The sequence below is a fragment of the Ipomoea triloba genome, chromosome 10, assembly GCF_003576645.1.
Source record: "Ipomoea triloba cultivar NCNSP0323 chromosome 10, ASM357664v1".
NCBI lineage: Eukaryota > Viridiplantae > Streptophyta > Magnoliopsida > Solanales > Convolvulaceae > Ipomoea > Ipomoea triloba.
The window spans coordinates 502956-523517 of NC_044925.1; the positions used below are offsets into that span (position 1 = coordinate 502956).

The 20562-nt window shown below is 28.6% G+C and overlaps 3 protein-coding genes across 3 annotated transcripts in view; all 3 read right to left on the bottom strand.

The window, feature by feature from the left end:
* LOC116032237 (serine carboxypeptidase-like 13) overlaps positions 1–2292 on the bottom strand; it is a 7653-nt gene extending 5361 nt beyond the window's left edge. Inside the window, exons 1-5 of the mRNA XM_031274726.1 lie at positions 2150–2292; positions 1618–1763; positions 817–893; positions 570–692; positions 119–221 (exon numbers count right to left, since the gene is read on the bottom strand). Coding sequence (XP_031130586.1) covers positions 119–221; positions 570–692; positions 817–893; positions 1618–1763; positions 2150–2292 — 592 coding nt within the window. The remainder of the gene's footprint in view (positions 1–118; positions 222–569; positions 693–816; positions 894–1617; positions 1764–2149) is intronic.
* A 1581-nt stretch (positions 2293–3873) lies between these two features.
* Positions 3874–12600, bottom strand: LOC116032238 (serine carboxypeptidase-like 13). The gene is made up of 15 exons (XM_031274727.1): positions 12584–12600; positions 12260–12412; positions 11456–11604; positions 9966–10042; positions 9704–9826; positions 8854–8956; positions 8361–8398; positions 7368–7469; positions 7179–7265; positions 6713–6892; positions 6001–6072; positions 5675–5793; positions 5165–5278; positions 4939–4984; positions 3874–4070 (listed from the first exon to the last, which is right to left on the bottom strand). The coding sequence occupies exons 2-15, from the start codon at positions 12403–12405 to the stop codon at positions 3984–3986; spliced, it is 1443 nt and encodes a 480-aa protein (XP_031130587.1). The 5' UTR covers positions 12406–12412; positions 12584–12600; the 3' UTR covers positions 3874–3983.
* Positions 12601–17462: 4862 nt separating this feature from the next.
* LOC116032239 (serine carboxypeptidase-like 13) overlaps positions 17463–20562 on the bottom strand; it is a 9456-nt gene continuing 6356 nt past the window's right edge. The window contains exons 8-14 of the mRNA XM_031274728.1: positions 20323–20409; positions 19112–19276; positions 18518–18589; positions 18192–18310; positions 17923–18036; positions 17724–17769; positions 17463–17549 (exon numbers count right to left, since the gene is read on the bottom strand). Of these exons, the coding sequence (XP_031130588.1) occupies positions 17463–17549; positions 17724–17769; positions 17923–18036; positions 18192–18310; positions 18518–18589; positions 19112–19276; positions 20323–20409 (690 nt within the window). The remainder of the gene's footprint in view (positions 17550–17723; positions 17770–17922; positions 18037–18191; positions 18311–18517; positions 18590–19111; positions 19277–20322; positions 20410–20562) is intronic.

Consider the following 20562-nt stretch of genomic DNA (forward strand, 5'->3'; position numbering starts at 1 on the left):
ATATATATATATATATATATATATATATATATATATATATATATATATATATATAGTTAAAAGTTGCAAGAAATTAAGGAAGAAGACAATATAATCCAATGATATTGTAGGGTTTTACCATCTGAAATAAATTGAGTAATAATGGGCACAAATATGCCAGCATAGGACTCCCCTCCCACATAGAGAGCATTGGAGATGAAGTTAGGATGCTCTTTCAGCCACTGCAAACATATATATGGTGAAATTATATATATAATCAAAATAAAGGTAAAAGTATTATGATATTAAAAAATTTATATATAATGATTATATATATATATATATATATATATATATATATATATATATATATATATATATATATATATATATATAAATATAATTAATTAACTAATCAATTAATTATATATGTATAAATAAAAAATGTAAAGTTAGAAAAAATATGAATTAAAATATGGGATGGAAAAATAAGTTCGATATTTTTCAATCTCTTTAAATTATATGTGAGTAATATAAGCTAAGCTAAATGTGAGTTTAATTTGATCGAGTATACAATGAATCATATATACCTTTTGAACAAATTCACATCCATGGATACCAGCTTGTATATCATCAGAAGTATTAGCTCTAATGGTTGTTGCATAAGAAAATCCAGTTCCCACCGGTAAATCCAAAAAGATAATATTTGCGATCTGTTATTTAGTTTTAAAATATTTATTACTTTGAAATTTATCACATGTTAGACATTTTAAGAACCATGACAACACATTATCTATTTCTTGCACCAAATGATTTAAAAAAAAACAACTAATTTACCTTGGTCCATGCAAAGGGATTTAATGACAATGTTGGGAGACTTCCATTGTACTCCACGTTATTAAATCGCAGCGGCCCTGCATTTATATATACTTTATCATTTTAATTTGTGTTAATTATACTGTTAAATAAATTTAATTAATTATTCTTTTGTGATAATTTGTATTATTATCTGGTGACATTTTTTAAAGTGAAATTTTTTAAACAAGAACGTATTAACAAAAATTAAATTCATGACCATTCACATACAAAAATTATACTTCACTCATTTTGGGCATATATAATATTTGTATTACTAAATTGGGAGCTTGCAATCAATCGTTGACTACCTACTCTATAATTTCATTGAGATTGGAGTCACCATTTAAAAATATATTTATGTCTATGGATCCAATGATTCCAATTTCCAATCTACTTTAAATGCATCCATTTAAAAATTACAAAGTCAATATTTGATTGATGGCTTATTAGTATTTAAAAAAAATTACCGGAGAGTCGGTAGTTGTTATTCGAAGTTACACATTAAGTGGAGTCTGTCTTATGATTTCAGTCGAAAAAAGACCATAAGGAGATAAATTAACATAAATTACGCACAGTTGACCAGTTTAAAGCAAGAAGATTAAATAAGCAATTCTCAAATTTCTCACGAAGCAAAAAAAAATCAGAACATTTATGTTGTGGTAATTTTAAATCAAACTTTAAAAAATCTACAATTTATGCATTATATTATATTATATTTTATGCACACACAAAAATATATCACCATCGATCAATTTCATAAACAATTCGTTATTAGGTTACCATTATCGTATGCGACGGACCACAGACCGGAGCAACCTGGGCCTCCAGTTAACCAAAGAATAAGCGGATCTGTGTAAGGATTCGACTCCGACTTAATAAAATAGTAGAATAACTGAACCTCTTCGGTTTCACCAACTCCTATATACCTATTATATGCACATATAATAAGTAAATAGAACTGTTATCTTCCATAAAAAAAAAGTTTAGGGTTCAAGTCCATTATATTCTAGTTAAGTTTCACATTATGTTAAATAGATATTTAGGTAGAGTGTATCTTTGAAAAGGTAAATAGAACTTAAAAAAAATGTATATTGCTTAAATAATATAGAGTACTTTTTTTTTTCTTCAAAACATTAATATAAAACTACTGATTCATCAGTACATCTTCCATTCATCTTCGATCACTACTGAAAATAGAAGGGGGGGTGAATTTTTGAAAATTTTGGCTTGTTTTGTATACATTAAAGAAAAAAGAGGAGAAAAAAGTGATGAAAAAATAAAAAGAAAAAAAGAGAAGGAAATAAAGACTGACCCGGTTTGAAGCTCAAAAGGAAGCGGTCCTTCATATCCCGGCAGATGCTTAATGGCAAAACCGGCTGCCACGGTGGCCGGAGGAAAACATAGTTCTAGTACTAGGAGAAGATACAACAACGTAGATCCACCATATATACACATTATTGCCTTTGATAAGCTAGGATTTCATGCATGACCACACTATATATATATATATGGACCACATAGATCCTATCTCAGTAAAATATTTATTATTACAATTTGAAGTTTTTAATAATAATAATAATAATAATAATAATAATAATTATTATTATTATTATTATTATTTTTTTTTGGGTGTAACCCAGGGGTCGCCACCGTCGGACACAGTGGCTAACCCCTCGCTGGATTGTAGGCACCTCTATTGGGTGGGACAGCTGGCCTGGAGATTTAAATTATTATAATTATTATAATTATTATTATTATTATTAAGTGATCCCAACTTTGTTAGACTAATCCTAAGTCTACAATCAAATCCTAGTCGTTGTGTAATAAGGGATCTAATCTCAGACATCTTATTATCTTTGAATCTTTTTTTCCATATATATTTTTAGTGGGATTCAAACTTCCACACGTCTTATTGACTTTGAAGTTTTTAACTATTGATGAGATGAGTGTATAATGTGCCAAGTCAATAGTACCTACTCATAGTAAGCTAAGACCTTGTGCTCCAGTTGCACTCCTATATAGACGGGGTGAATTCGAGTCTCAGTGAAGACGAGCGATATTGATTCTTTATGCTTCAGTAAGTTGAGAAAGTAGTTATGAACAAATACTACATTATAATAGAGTCAATTGTACTCAACAAAATATGTTACAAAGTCACATGACTCTCTGCCTACCCATCCATGCTATTTATGCAAAGAAATAAATGATATGGAATATTTTATACTATCCCTTATGAGTTTTTTTTTTTTTGAAAGCATCCCTTATGAGTTATATATATATATATATATATATATATATATATATATATATATATATTTATCAAATTATTACTGATTTCACATCTCAATGCAAATGTATGTCATACTTCTTTTTTCTTTTTATTCTTTTCTAAAAGAATTATATTACAATTACTCCTAAATCTTACTCAGAATTTTGATAAATCATCTTTTCTATACGAGTCTCAATACAAGTGTCTATATTAAGATTTTTTGTGCATGCATGTATGAGTGAAAATAATTAAGAGTAGAAAAGCACATTAAACAATTAAAATTTTTAGACGTTTTAGAATATTTTTAAAACTAAAGACTAATTAATTCAAAATATTAAAAAAATAATTGAAAAGACTAATCCATTCCCCACACTTAATTATATTATCTTCAAGATTGTACACAATGTTTAGAAAATAAATTAGAAGAGAAAGAATGGCTCGTTTTCTTCATATATAGCTTGTGAAGTACATTGCATACACTTCTTTGTATGGAATTACGTACAAGAACAAGAAAAAATGGAATCGAAGAAAGAAAATTAGAATAATTATTTTATTGAGTTAATTGAAACGGTTTCTCGGCAACTATGCGTTCGTCCTGTCTAAACAAATGGTTAAATCTCCAACCACAATATCTCACTATGCCCCGACGCGACAAAACATCTGAAAAAATGTAAATCATGATAACTCAGCTAAACACAGATGCTAGACAAATGATCCGTCGACCCAAATATGTATGAGGCTTTCAAAAGTTTACCGTTGACAACAAAGCAAAGACATGATGTCTATATACTTTTTTTCATAATATTATTATCTGAGACACAAAAATGTAAGTGGTCACAGGTCCCCAGTAGGCATACTATACATACAACACTTTGAATTACTGAAGGCCACCATTTTGTATCCATTTTGTAAACATGGCTAGAGCTTGATGCGGTGCAGATTCTGGAACTGTATGCCCACCTCCCTGCAACATATCGATAATGCAAAATATCCCAAACTTAATTTTCCTTTTAAAAAAATAATATAAATATTTGGATTATTAGTTTCATGTATGCAAAATAATAATAATAATAATAAGGAAAAATTATGTATTCACATTAGCTCCCTCAATTATTATAAAAGTGATCATTTCTCCCTGGTATGTTATATGGACACTTTTACCCTTAAAATAAATATTATATTTATTTTTCTCCAACAAATTATGACAACAGTTTGGTTCAAACCAAGCAGACACTGTAGCAACCAAACTAAAAGGTTCCGGTTACGATTTATAACCGGAATTCGCGCCGATATTTGGATTACGAACCGCCTGTTCACAATCCAGGATCTAGTTTCGGTTTGTGATTTTATTAAACTGAAACCTAAATATTGGGTTCTGATTTTGAATCATAATTGGAACCTTTTAATTCGATTGCTACAGTGTTAAGTTAAATACGAACCGAACGGACGGAACGGTGGTCATCCCTACATATAAGCAATAATTTATTGAAAAAGAAAAATAAATGAAATTTTATTTTAAAGGTAAAAATCTCCATTTAATATATCAAGGAAAATTGTCACTTTTAGAATAATTGAGGGAGCTAATGTGGATACTGGATAATTCAGGAGAAAAAGTGCTATGAGCATATAATTTAGGGAGAAACGTGTCATTTTTCTTAATAATAATAATAATAATAATAATAATAATAATAAATTAATAATAGTAATATATTTGATGTTATTCTATTTATCTATTTTATTCTCTTAATTTTATTTTTTGATACCTAACGTTGTAGAATTCAATTCGTTACTACTTTACGAATTAATAGAGAAAGAGTTAGGAAAATCCTTGCCTTTACAGTGGCAAATGTCATCCCATTTGAGTAAGTCATTGTGTACCTGCAATTCAATAGCTAGGGATGATTTTAAAAATTTACATAAATAAAATAAATAGAAATCTATAATAGCCTTTCTTCAAAAAAAAAAAAAAAAAAAGGAAAAGAAATCTACAATAGCCACAACGTTATCTTGACATATATTATTTAAAAATAGATTTAATTAATTTATTTGAGAACTCACCCAGCAACTTGATCATCAGCCCACCATGATTTCCAGTCATCAATAACTGAATAGTTTAATGATTTTATCCATGCTAGCGTTGAAAGATATGTGATGCAAGGATCGTGATCACCACTGAGTATCATATACACAAAATGTGAATATTGAATTTATTGCATGCGAAAATCATCTAAATGCAAACATTCATTACAAAAAGAAAAAAAAAAAAAGGGAGCATATTTCAGACCAAGTACCAAACAATGTTGTACACAACATATTAGCGCCTATTAACATGTTGTACTTTGTGATTTGTTAGGTTATACATACATTATGCTTAAAGTACAATTCCAAAATACAAAATATAATTTACTAGTTAATCACCTTGTGGTCTATTGGCGGAGGTTATGGATTTGAACCCCAGTGGAGGTAATATTGACTTTTTGTGATTTAGTAGGTTGAAAAAGTAGTTATGAACAAATATTACATTGTTCGCATTTTTAAAATTGCTATAATTATTATAAATAAAGGTACCTGTAAATAAGAGATCGATAACCTTTAGTGCTAAGGTACGCATGATACGACGTCACATCGGTTGTTTTTTCTGTGTATGATAAATTGGAATTGCAAAATTCCCAAAGATCAACAGTTCCCTGTGTTTGGACATGCATGCATTTTAGAAATTAATTAGTTTGAATTTTGTTCATTTTTATTTAATGTATAGTGCCCAAAACTTTTGAATACAAATTTGTTCACAATTCTTATAGTTAAAAATATTAAAACTTAAATTAAAATTTAAATAAGATAATCATTATATTAGTAAATAAGATAATTAAAGTTTAATGGGATAGTTATTATACCTTCCTGATATGGATAGCGTCGCGGACAATTTGTTCGTTCGCCCAGTAAGACATGAGATTATACCAATGATCCTACATAAGGGCAATAATAATAATAATATTCAAATAGAATTTTTTTATAATGTTAAGTTTAGTATTAATATATAAAATTTATATACGGAGTATTTAGAAACTAAATAAGAAGTACTATTAAATACAAAAATTAAAATTTAAAAATAATTTAAAATATTTAAAATAAGAAAAGAATATAGAGTTAGTTTGACTAATGAATACTAAACATAACAGGTAAAATGAGACAGAGAGAGTATTTTACGTTAAAATTGATCAAAACAATTCAATGAAAAAGCAATTAAAAAAGTATTATCGAACAAAGCTATTGTATTATATAATTGTCAATATTCGTTTGATTGAGTTAACATCAAAGGATTTCAAATTCGTGCCTATTTTTAGGGTGTCAATGTTGTTTATTCCGCAGTAAATTATATAAATTATTAAATATGTATCATGTATAGAAAAACTCTAAAGTGTGAACTGACACATACTCGAATTGATTACACCATACATATATATACAAAAGTGAATATAAAAAATTTTGAAATTTATTTCATATACAATTAACACGGTAAACACACACACAAATATAATTAAGTTTAAATGAAAACCTCGGTTAACATGTGTAAAATTTAAAATTAAAAAAAAAAAAAAATCTTACTCGACAGTTTGCAGTGGTGAGATTGTTTGATTTGTTTCGCTCTCCAAGAGATCTTCTTTGGTCAAACAATTTTGGGCCATTATTCACAACATTATGACACTTGGGCGCTTTTGTGGGAGAAGCATTATCATCAGCACAAGCAGGCTCCAAAATGTGAAACGCATATAATTCACTATGCAACTATAACAAAAAAGAGTGTCTCAATTAAATTCGGATACAATAATATATATATATATATATATATGCAATTTGTATAATCTAAACGTATTGACGCGAAATCGTTATCTAAAGAAAGAAGTTGCAATTAACCCCTAGAGCAGAGGTCACTAGCTTAAAGTACAAGTCCAACTCGTAAGATGCAATATAACTCGTGCTCACATCACATTCATTACTGCATATATTTTGTACCAATAAATCAATCACAAGTAATTAATAATGTATTTTTTTTTTTAAAAAAAAAATCAACCTGATAAAAGGTGGCCACATTTTGCATGCATAACAAATTGCTGGGTTCAATATATTGATACTCCCCATTGCAGTGACGTTCTAGTGACTGTTGAAGAAACATTATATGAGATGAATTAAGATAAATTAAAAGGGAAACTTGACTTGGAAATAAGAGTAATCTATATAAATTGGTTGAGTAGCATTGCACCTTGTATAAGTCATCAGAAATAAGACCCATCCCATGAGCATATTGGATTTGGTAGTTGAAGTCTCTAATTCCGGTCGTTACAGGGTTCCCCGATAGATATCCCTGTGATTATCCACGCCATATATATATATATATATATATAAAAGCACACTCACATGAAAATTTATTCCCAATAGAAAAGTAAGAACAAATCTCAATAACACATATAAAAAATCTAACGAATCTAATACAATTGGAAGAAAAAATGTGGTGAGATTCTGATAATTCTTTCCAACTTTAATGTGAAATTTTTTACAATATAAATTACATTTTTTAATAAACCCAAAAACATAAACTAGAAAACTAAATCATAAACCTAAATTGTAAATAGTATACCTAAGAAGTAAAAATGAATTTCTAACCAAACTAAAAAAACTAAATACTGAACCAAACAAAAATATGCATGTAACCATAAGCTCTAAAAGGTGAACCTTAAGTGTATTGTAATTTTAAACTGAAATGCATAATATAGTGTATTAGTGTTGTTAAGTTCACCATATAGTCTTGGAAGTGCACTTTTAAAGTCTAAATTAAAAAATTATCAAAATGCCACTATGAATTTTTCCCTTCCTTGCTATATATAAAACTGGTAGATCTAGCCAGATAGATGACTAAGATTGATTTTTAGCTTTCTTCCAAGATAAGTTTTCTTAGGATCATTTTCCTATATTTTAATATTTTATTAATGATTGAAAAATAAGAGGAAATGAGAAAAATATATGGTGTCATCTTTATAATTATTATAAACTTTAAAAAATTTGCATTATTTATGAAATTGTCATGCATTTTTCTTTATTTCTTGGACAGTTGATCGATGCAGATGAACAGATGAGATTATTTTACATTTTTTTTTTTTACAAGAAGCATTGTTCTCACTTAAACATGCCACTATGTGTGTGTAAGGATACATATGTAAGTAAGAGATACAATTTTTAAAAAAAAAATTAAACAAACCTTTAGATTAATCCATGGAGTAACTCCGGCCTCGATTCCTTGATTGCCAAAAAATTAAATTAAATAGGTAAGATGCATTTTTGTGGAATTTCACTTATTATAAAGATTTCTCTAAATCTTCATAAGAGCACCTCAAACTACAATTAAGACCACTACTCATATGTTATTATACTTCATAAATTTTAAATAGTAATTAAATTACAAATATCTAAACTATTTAGGAGCTTATAGGCCAATTAAGGCACATCTCGTGATTTACCTGGTCTCTTCCATTAGTTTTCAAGGTATGAGTGATATGCGTCCCTTATGTTTGGGGTTTAATCTTATGATACAATTTTGTGAAAAGTTGTTTATATTTACTATATACTAAAAAAAAAAAAAAGAAGTTATTTCTTAAATCTTAGGGTTAAAAAGTAATGAGACAAAATAGTTAAAAGTTGCAATAATTCAGGATGAAGACTATGCAATAATATAATGATAGTTAGGATTTTACCATCTGATAAAAATCGAGTAACAATGGGAACAAATATCCCAGCATAGGACTCCCCACCAACATAAAGATCATTGGAGATGAAATTAGGATGCTCTTTCAGCCACTACAAACATTTTGGATACATGAAATTAAATAAGATCATATCATTAGTACTTTTCAATGACCTTTCTCTCAAGTAAGTAATAACCACAAATTATATTAAATAGGTAGCTTGAATTCTTTTATAACATGATGGATTTTCATGAAATAGGCTATGAATGAAAATCATAAGTTAATTCTATTTTTAGTCCTAGATTTATAGGTGACAGTCCATTTTTAGTCATTTTTTTTAGAACATTCACATTTGATCCTAGTAATATTGTGACATAACTATTTTTTGTCCTCCGTCAACAAAATCGTTGAAATATCATTAAATATAAAGTCATTTCGATCATTTTTATACAAAGTGAGTTTATGCTACTATATTTTTATGTTTATGCTACTATAAATCTATTATTTGCACGAGCCAAACAATGAAATTTAATTCATATTCTATTCCTTGTATATTTCATTGAAAATGAAATAAGATTCATATTCCCTCAAAATTCAGTTTATGAACCAAATGTGTTGTTAATATAAGATTATTAGCTAAGTTATAAGTGTCCACATTTTTTGAGAAATAGTTTATAAATGCAGACAATACGAATATATTAAAAAAAAAATCTTGAATAACCGCTACTATATTTAGATGAATCTAATATTTTTTTGAATACACTAACTAATTTTATTACAATGTAGTATTTGTAGATGAATCCAATATAATTTTGCTCTTAGATGCACTTTGTTATAAAAGTCATCAAATGAATCATACCTTTTGAACAAATTGACTTCCATGAAAACTAGCTTGTATATCGTCAGAGTGGTTAGCTCTAGATGTTATTGCATAAGAAAAGCCTGTCCCTGCTGGTAAATCCAAAAAGATGATATTTGCAACCTGCCATGTAATTTTAAATTGTTTATTTATATATTGTAACATGTTGAATATTTAAAGGAGCATTATAATACATTGTCAATTTATTATCATATCAAAGGAAAACTTTATTAATAATAATTAAAAAAAAAAACTAGTTTACCTTGGTCCATCCATAGGCATTTAATGACAATGTAGGGAGGCTCCCATTGTATTCCACCTTATTAAATCGCAATGGCCCTGTATAGTTTATCATTATGTGTTAATTATATTATACTACGTATTGTTAATTAAGTATAATTTGAGCAGTGAATTCCTTAAGGATGAAGGTAAAAAGTCGGTAAAATATTATTCTGGTATTTGAAAGTCAAAAGTTTGTTTTTTTAATACCCTCTATTATACCATGCATTAGGGTTTACCTTGCATTTAGACCCTAGTCCAAAAATGACCTTTAGATTTTGTATCTGTAATTGATACATTCTGTACTTGTAATTGACTGTTTCTATACATGTAGCTATCATATATACTACGTGTCAGCAATTATCAAGTTATTTGTTTACATGTACAGAAACTGTAGGTACATAATGTGCTATATGAACCCTGGTCCATGATATAACAATTGGATTTTGTTGCACCTAGTCAGTTATTACGTCGGTAAGGGTTTATACAGTACACACTCAAATAATGATTATGAATTTTTCTCATAAAAAAAGAAAGATAGTAATTCAAGACTTATAGCAGCCCAAATATGAAGTTTAATTAATTAAAATGTGTACTGATAATTTGTGTTAATATGTGGTGATAATAATGTCATCTTGTGAGTTTTACCAATCCACTACCTTACTAAAAAACTATAATCACTTAAAGAAAAAATTAATTTATAATTTATTGTTATTAAATTCAGGTCAATTGTTTTTAAATGTAAATTATTTATATTACTTTAATATATAACTATTTTTGTAGCTATCTGAATCCTACTCGATCTATCTCAGTTTCATTGAGATCCGAATCCAAATATAATATGTATGTCAGTATGTCTATAGATCCAATGTAGTTTTAAAAATACTTAAAAATCAGTATAATAATAATTAATTAAAAAATGTTAAGCTCCGTCCACCCCCACCCCCAACCCCCCCCCCCCAAAAAAAAAGAAAAAAAAAACTTGTTTATCATTGGATATGTTAATTACGAGGTTAATGGATCAAATCTTAAAGAGAAATAATAATAATTACTTTATATAAAAATAAAGAAACATTTTGAATAGCAATGGTAAACTTTTTCGTAAATTAAAATTTAGTCAATAAAATATTGTGCTTGTTATGAAGTGTTTATTTTTTAACAATGAAACACACAAATTTGAGAAAAACAAAAAATAATAATAATAAAAGAGAATGAATCAATAATAAATAAATAGAGAGTAATTAATTTTACATTTCTCCACATAATTTCACCTCTAAGTTACAATATTTGATTGGTTCAATTTATATTTGATAAATAATTAAATTTTTTTTATTGTTGGGTGAGACTGGTTAATTCATAGTAGCTAACGAAGAAAAAAAGAATCATTCTCATATTAGAATGAGGAATTGAACATAATAAGATTAAATAAAGAGAAGAAAATAATATTATTCACAAAAAGATAAATAAGGTTACCATTGTCATATGTAATTGACCATAGACCGGAGCAACCTGGGCCTCCCGTTAGCCAAACAACAAGCGGATCCGTATCTGGATTTGACTCTGACTTAATAAAATAATAGAATAGTTGAACTTCTTCTCCTTTGCCGCCCACTCCAATATACCTATTATAAACACACATAATAAGCACATGGAAATATTTGTTTCAATAATACAGTTTTTTTTTTTTTTTGGTCTTCAAATTAAAAGGTAAAATAAAACATACTAATTCATCAACAAAACATGAAAATACTCTTTTATATCTTTTCTACATATATTAATTTTTTTTCTTCTTATTTTTATTTCAATGTTACATTTTGTTATTATTATTAGAGAATGAAAAATATGCAAACAAACATTATAATTAAAAGGAAACATGGTCAAATACGCCCCCCGAACTCTACTCGATCAAAAAGTTAATTTAGTCACTAAACTTTCAAAAATTATTTTAAAGCATTGAAGTCCAAAATCAGTTGGATAACTAGCGACCCTTCCTACACTTTTCCGCAATAATCACCGGCAACCGGCAACCGGCAACACAATTAAAGGAGGCGACCAACTAGTCTACCTTCTCAGCTCCTTCGCCTGAGAAGGCGATCCTCTAAATGCAACCCACGACGGTCGCCGGTGACTATGGCCGGAAAATGTTGAAAGGGCAACCAAAAACAACCTAAGATACATACATGTTAAGTGCTAGACATTATGAGTACTAGAATTCGACATACATAGTATATAGAAGTGGAAACTAAAAAAAATTAAACGTTGGATCCGACGGCTCACCCGGTTTCAAGTTCAAAAGGAAGCGTCCCTTCATATCCCGGCAGATGTGTGACGGCGGAACCGGCGGCGACCACGGTGGCCGGAGAAAAACATAACTCTAATACAACTACAACAAACAACAACGTAGGTCCAAGGTATACAGACATTTGCAGCCTGCAGAAAGAACATCCAATGCAAAACTTCCTGGTTTAATTTCGATCACCATATATAGTATACATAATTAGTACATACACATAGATAGGAATTTTCAAAAATTAAAAAAAAAATACATACAAATAGATGTCAATAAATAAAATGAAATAACTAATATAAAGAAATTCTTACGTATTGCTTATACTGGTTTAGACGATCGATCTGGGAAGCTTAGGGGATTGACTTATACATGGTATATATAGATAGAATTATAGAAATAATGAAATGAAAGTCAAAATTACATGTTAACCCTTTTAAGTTTTATATTTATCAAATTAATCCACATGTCGATAATATAATGCAAATGTCACACTTTCAACTATTCTAAATGAAAAATTGTGGTGTGCTATCACTCCTATTACATCGCTTAATGTCTTCAAAAAAAATTGAAAACTCTATTTTTTTTTAATGAATAAATTAATATATATATATATATATATATATATATATATATATATATATATATATATATGAGTTCTACCACATGTACTCTTAAATTTTACTCACTAAATTTTACTTTCTAACGTGACAAGCACTGATAAACTACTTTTTTCATGTGTATCCCATGAAAGATATACATAGAGAATTATCAATCTTTTTTACTAATCATTCTACTTCAGCATAATATATATAAAAACCCAATAGGGTAGCTTAAGTGGCAAGTGAGTTATCTTTGTGGGTAAGAATTTCGAGAGAACTCGGGTTCAATTCCCACCGTCAATTACCAGTATAACTAGACATCTTTTAAAATATAAGTATAGCAAGGGACAAATTTGTTGGATTGACACTACAAGAAAAAACACGAATTGTGTAATTTTTGTACCAAGGTGACAGTGGTTCATGGTATAACAATTGATTATAAATTGATATATATCATAAAAAGAACATAAATTTTACTGTGAACCGCCGTGGTCCACAATGCATGGTAACCATTATAGCCTCCTTTCGAACATATATAATCTTTGTATTACTAAATCAGGAGCTTGCAATGAATCGTTGACTTCAATTCCTACTCTAAAAGTTTCATTGAGATTGGAGTCACCAATTAAAATATATATATATATATATATATAGATCCAATCTACTTTAAAAGTTTAAATGCATCCATTTAAAAATTACAAAATCAATATATAATTGATAGCTTATATTATTAATATTTTAAAAAAAAAGTATGGGAGAGCCCATAGCTATTATCCGAAGTTACACATTAAGTGGAGTCCGTCTTGTAATTTCAATTGAAAAAAGACTGTAATTAAGAAGATAACTAACATATATAAATTGTGCAAAATTGACCAATTTAATTCAAGAAAATTGCCAAGGACCTTGTGGTCCAGTGGCATCAAACCTTTCTTTTTATACGGGAGGTGGTGGGTTCGAGCCTCAGTGGAGGCAAACTCTTGTGCTTCAATAGGGTGGTGGGTTCGAGCCTCAGTGGAGGCAAACTCTTGTGCTTCAATAGGTTGAGAAAGTACTTGTGCTTCACTCTTGTGCTTCAATAGGTTGAGAAAGTACTTGTGCTTCAATAGGTTGTGCTTCAATAGGTTGAGAAAGTACTTGTGCTTCAATAGGTTGAGAAAGTAGTTATGAACGGATATTGCATTGTAATATAGTTAGTAGTATTCAAGAAAATCAAATAATCCAAACTTTTAAAAATTGACAATTTATGCATTGTATATATATACAAACATATCACCATCAATTTTCACAAACAATTTGTTATTAGGTTATCATTATCATAATCAACGGACTCTATGTAGAATAATTGAACCTCTTCGGTTTCACCAACTCCTATATACCTAGGGCTGTAACCTTCCATAGATCTAGTACTAGGAGAAGAAACACCAACGTAGATCGATAATATATACACATTGCCTTTGATTAGCTAGCAGCCCTTATTCAACGTGCAAGAGTTCATGCATGACGACGACACCATCCATATGTGTATGTGTATGTGTATGTGTATATATATATAATTCAACCACATGGATATCAGTAAAATATTTATTATTACAACTTGAAGTTTTAAATTATTTTTATTATTTTTTTGCTGGACTAATCCTAGGTGTACAATCAAATCATAATTTTTGTGCGCAAAAGGATCTAATCCAAACATTTTAGGGTGTGTTTGGTTAGTGGGTTTAGACATAAATAATGGGTATAAAAGTGATTGCTAATGTTTGGTTGATAGGTTTTGTGAATGCTACTATGGGTTTGGAATATCTCATTAATGAGAAAACACATACCCTTATTAAATAAGGGTTTCATTTCTCTTCCTCCTTCCTTCCCAACTATTAATAATCATTCTCATTCCACCCAACTACCAAACATGCTAAATGCTTTCACCAAAATCTATTACCATTACCAAGTATTTGATACTCATTCCGATTCCGATTCCATGTGCGAACCAAACGCACCCTTATTATCTTTGAATCTTTTTTCTATATATATTTTCAGTTGAATTCAAACTTCCACACTACTGGCCTATGACTTTGAAGCTTTTAATTACTGATGAGATAGACTGTAGTTTCATTTACGGAGCTCCGTTAAAATGTGATGAACGGTGCCGTTTTTAAATCATGGTCTACAAAATTTTGTGGACCATAATCTACGATATAACAACTGTAAAAAGACTAAACGCTAATTATTTGACATGGATTGGGCCAGTTGATTGTGTAGGCCCAACCAAGCTTTGCCCAGTGAATGGTTACTGTTGGTAATCTAACTGGGCTATTTGTATTGTGGGAACGGGCTTCCCAACCCGAGCTCGGTCAGCATAGAATGAAGAAGATTAGGATGAAAGATTAAATAATAATAATTTTTTTCTTTAAATAAATAAATATAGTTGAAAGAAATAAATCAAATTAATTAATTATTATTATATTTTAATTCTTACCACAAAGAAGAAAAGAATAAAAAATTAAAAAGAAATTGACACAAGTTCAATTTTGTGTATACTAATTTAATTGTTATAACAATAATAATATAAAATGTTTAGTTGTTTTTGTTATTACTATTATTATTGTTATTGTTATTATTGTTGTTGTTGTTATTATTAACATATTAAAATATATTTTGCAATGAGTAAGTAATTTTTTTTAAAATTACACTCTAAAATATTTATAATACCTGCTCAACAATTATGACAATCCTTGATTGGGATGTCACTTGAATCTAAGGCATTCCTTATGAAAAACAATAAGTTAAGAATAATAAATAGTTAACGGAGTATTTCGTTACTAAAGTTTGTACATAAATAGAAAAGTAAAAAATTAAAAATGATAACTTTGAAAATGTCTTATATATTATTGTACAAAGAAGAATTCAAGACATACACATTATCAATTCATATTTTTACACTAACATACATTTTATTCTCGTTATAATATTACTAACATTGACTCTTATTATATTTAGTAGATAGATAAATATATTATTATCTAATAGATAATTTAAGTACATTAATGGTATACATATTTTACAAATAATGTTCAGCTTTTACACTTATTACTCAGCGGGGCCACATGAAAACCACGTGGATCTAACCACCATGCTTCCATTGCGAGGAGAACTACGTCATACGTGTACGCCACAATGCGTAATTACATGTACTACTCCCTTAGAAACATCAAATTACGGCAATTAAGTGAAATGTGATACCCTAATTTAAAATACATTATTATGTCATCCATTATAATAAAATATAAATTATCATATCAAAAAGTCACAAGTTCAGCTATTAATTTCTGGCTAACATTCTCAATCTCGATCAAGTTCGCCACATATAATTTTTAATTTTTAGTATATAGAGTTACCTCTCTTGTGTGATTACATAAGAGCAATGTTTACCTAGTGCATGCATGCATAATGCATACCTTTAACCTTAGATAGTGATTCCGAATTTTTTATCACCCAAAATATATAAATTTTACAACATATACTATCAATCACCGGCCTATTACTTTTATTATTGTGTCAACTTACATCAACCTTAGGAGGTATTTTCTCTCCTTTGTCTTAATTAAGATATTAATCAATATATGTTGTTTAGTAAATACATGCATGTTTTTGCGAGTACAAGTAACATTTGTTTAAAATACTCAATTATTCATTATATTAGCATGGTAAATTTAACAATGTGAATATGTTGGGCGGGGATCGAACCGATAAATGGTCAAGTTTATCAATTAATAGCTAGGGGATTATTGGACGAAGGCCTATGATGGCGATCTATAAAGAAATAAAGTAGCATATTCGCTGCGAGCTATATTTTTTGGTGTAGTAGTAAACGCTTGATCTTAACAAGTAGTATTAGAGCCAGTTCATAGGTTCGAGACAGGTGCTGGAGGAGGGATTGAATATTGAATATTTAGTTATTTTTTTGTTTGAAAGGAATAAAAGATTATTGAATATTTAGTTGCTACTCAATGAGCATTGTTGAGAGAAGCAGTGAATTAGGTAAGCATTTAATTAGTTTAGTTTACACGTAATTGCAGATCGATCCAGACCGTTGATCAATTTGCAGGAGCTTACAAGCCACGCATGACTCCAGCGTCACATTTTCGCTACTCCTCTTGACTTTCAGTAACTCTTCTCCTTCTATACAATCCACTCCCCAATAATAATAATAATAATAATAATAATAATTATTATTATTATTATTATTATTATTATTATTGATTGTATAATTAAACTTTTCTAAATAGTTTTATAATTTATTTATAGCATTTCCCTTCAAAGATAGAGAGATATATACTTACAACACAAAATAATTTTTGCAAAAAATGATTTGCAAACCAAACAATGATTGTTTAGGGGTAGCTAAAATTTTCATCGTCGAATACAATAACTAATAATCTCTTTGCTGAATTGTAGGCACCTCTATTAAGTAACTAATATTGAATTGTAGACATCTCTATTAAATAACTAATCTCTTCGCTGAATTATAGGCACCTTTATTGAGTGGGAAAACGTCTTCACTAGACCTACCATACATACAACACTATGAATATAATTAGAGAAGGCCACCATTTTGTATCCATTTTGTGAACATGATTAGAGCTTGATGTGGTGCAGATTCTGGGACTGTATGCCCACCTCCCTGCAACATACAGATAATGCAAAATATACCGAACTTAATTTTCCTTAAAAAAAAAAAAAACCTTAGTACAACCAAGAGAATAAGAATTTCTACAATGTCGTACCAGTATAATATAGTAATCTAAAAATAATAGGGATGGTAAATTAAAAGAGAAAGATTTAAGAAAATCCTTGCCTTTACAGTCGCAAATGTCATCTGATTTGAGTAAGTCATTGTGTATCTGCAATTCAATAGGGATGGTAAATTTTAAAAATATAAAAAAAAAATTATATAATTAAAATAAAATAGAAAACCATAAATTTATAATAGCCATTACTTTTTCTTGAGATATATTATTTAAAAATATGTTTAATTAATTAGTTTGAGAACTCACCCAGCAATTTGATCATCAATCCACCATGGTTTCCAGTCATTGATAATTGAATAGTTTAATGATTTTATCCATGCTAGCGTCGAAAGAAATGGGATGCAAGGATCATGATCACCACTGAGTTTCATATACACAAAATGTGAATATTCAATTTATTGCACGTGAAAATCATCTAAATGCAAACATTTCATTACACAAAAAATTGCATATTTCACACCACATACCAAAAAGTAGTTTTTTAAAATTTTCATAATTATTATAATTGAAGATACCTGTAAATAAGGGATCGATAACCTTTGGTGCTAAGGTATGCATGATACGATGTCACATCGCGTGCATTGTATGTGTATGATAAATTAGAATTGCAAAATTCCCAAAGATCAACAGTTCCCTGTGATTAAACATGCATGCATTTTAGTAATTAATTACTTTGAATTTTGTTTATTTTATTTAACGTATAATGCCCAAAACTTTTGAACATAATTTTTTTTTACAATTATTGCAGTTGAAAAGATTAAAACTTAACTTAAATTTTAAATAAACTAATCATTAAATCAGTTAATAAGAAAATTTAAATTTAATGGGGTAGATATTATACCTTCTTGATATGGATAGCGTCGCGGACAGTTTGTTCGTTGGCCCAATAAGACACGAGGTTATACCAATGGTCCTACATATGAGGGCATCCATACATATATTTTATTAATAACAATAGTAAGAACTAAGAAGAACAATAATAACATAAGAAGAACAAAATTACTACAATACTCCCTACCATTTGAAAACACATGCCGACATAAATAACAATTACAACCATTAAAAAATAAAATTAATTGATTAAGATTTGATCTCACAATCTCACCAAAAAGTGTGATCATAAGATTTTAAATAAATAAATAAATATACACACACACACACATTGATTCAAATGCAGACAGTGTTTCCCGTATGGTCGATGCGATTCACCATTAAGTATGCAAAACTGCACCACACAGTGTTTGAAAATGCACCAATGCACACCAAAAAAATGCACCACTTTATGGTGCATTTCAGAACACTTTGTGGTGTATTTATGCGTGACTGCACGGCTGCACGGGTAGAACTATCTGCACGGAAACCTGACCATATATATATATATATATATATTGTAAAGTTTTAGTAAAATAATTATTTAAAAAAAAAAAAATCTTACTCGACATTTTGCAGTGATGCGATTGTTAAGCTCTCCAAGAGATCTTCTTTGGTCAAACAAATTTTGGTACTCCACACCAAGGTGACAGAAAGGCCGTCTTGTCAAAGCAGGATCACCACCACAAGCAGGCTCCAAAATGTGAGACTCGTATAATTGGCTATACCACTACAACAACAAAAAAAAGTGTCCGCTTTAAATTTCTTGTCATTAACCCTAATACTTTGAGACGCCAGATTTATTGGACAGACTTAATTAATTAATTTTTTTTACATTTTCAATTAATAGTTTAAATTTTAAATTTTAATAAACTAAAGCATTCACACCAATAAATATAAATTTAAAAATCATTCAATCAATCTAAACATTCATTTTCAAATTATATCTAAAAATAATTAATACATTTACACTATAATATAATAATTATTATAATTTAAATTTTCATTATCTATTTTTACAAAAATACTGTATTTTGTAATAAATTTATTAAAATTTTATTTACAAATTTAATAGAAATTTCTAAAAATGAATTTACATGTAAATTTCTTATATATTTTGCTTTACGTGCCACATAAAGAATATCCTTAATTTGCTAGCACTAGCCCGTTCAGGTCATCATCAAACTTATCAATTTTGAGATTATCATGCTAAAATTTTTTGACTCTAACTTTAAAAATTTTCCTACTTTTCGGGTCAACCCATCCATCTATTTCTTGTTTAGATTGACATTCTTCATCATTGGTAAGTTAATCAAAATTCAAGAGATTACGAAATGAAATTCTTTTTAAAACACAAAAAGTTTCAGAGTGACTCCGCATGATGTGCACGAGTTGCACTTGTTGTAAGAAGCATTGTAGCTCGTGCTCATATCATATTCATTATTTTATACTCTCTTCGTCTCATTTTATGTGTATATTTTGGTTAACAAGGTTTGATTAAAGTTATTTTTAATTCAATTTTTCATAATGTTAAGTATTAGTATATAAAACTTACATATTTAGAAACTACAAAAAAAGTAAGTTTTAATATAAAAATCAAATTTAAAAAATATTAAAGAAAATAAGCAAAGAAAAAATAATTGATTTAATTTGATCAATGAATAATAAATACGACAAGTAAAAATGTGACAGAGAGTGTATATTTTATACCAATTTAATAACTCAATCACAATTAATTAATAATGTATTTGTTTTTAAAGATCGATCGAATTGAACCTGATAAAAGGTGGCCACATTTTGCATGCAGTTCGAATTGCTGGATTCAACAATTTGATACTTCCCTTCGCAATGACGTTCTAGTGACTGTTGAAGAAATATTATATCAAATGAATTAATATAAATTAAAACGGAAACATGAATTGGAAATAAGAGTACAATATATAAATATAAATATATATATATATATATATATATATATATATATATATATATATATATATATATATATATATATAT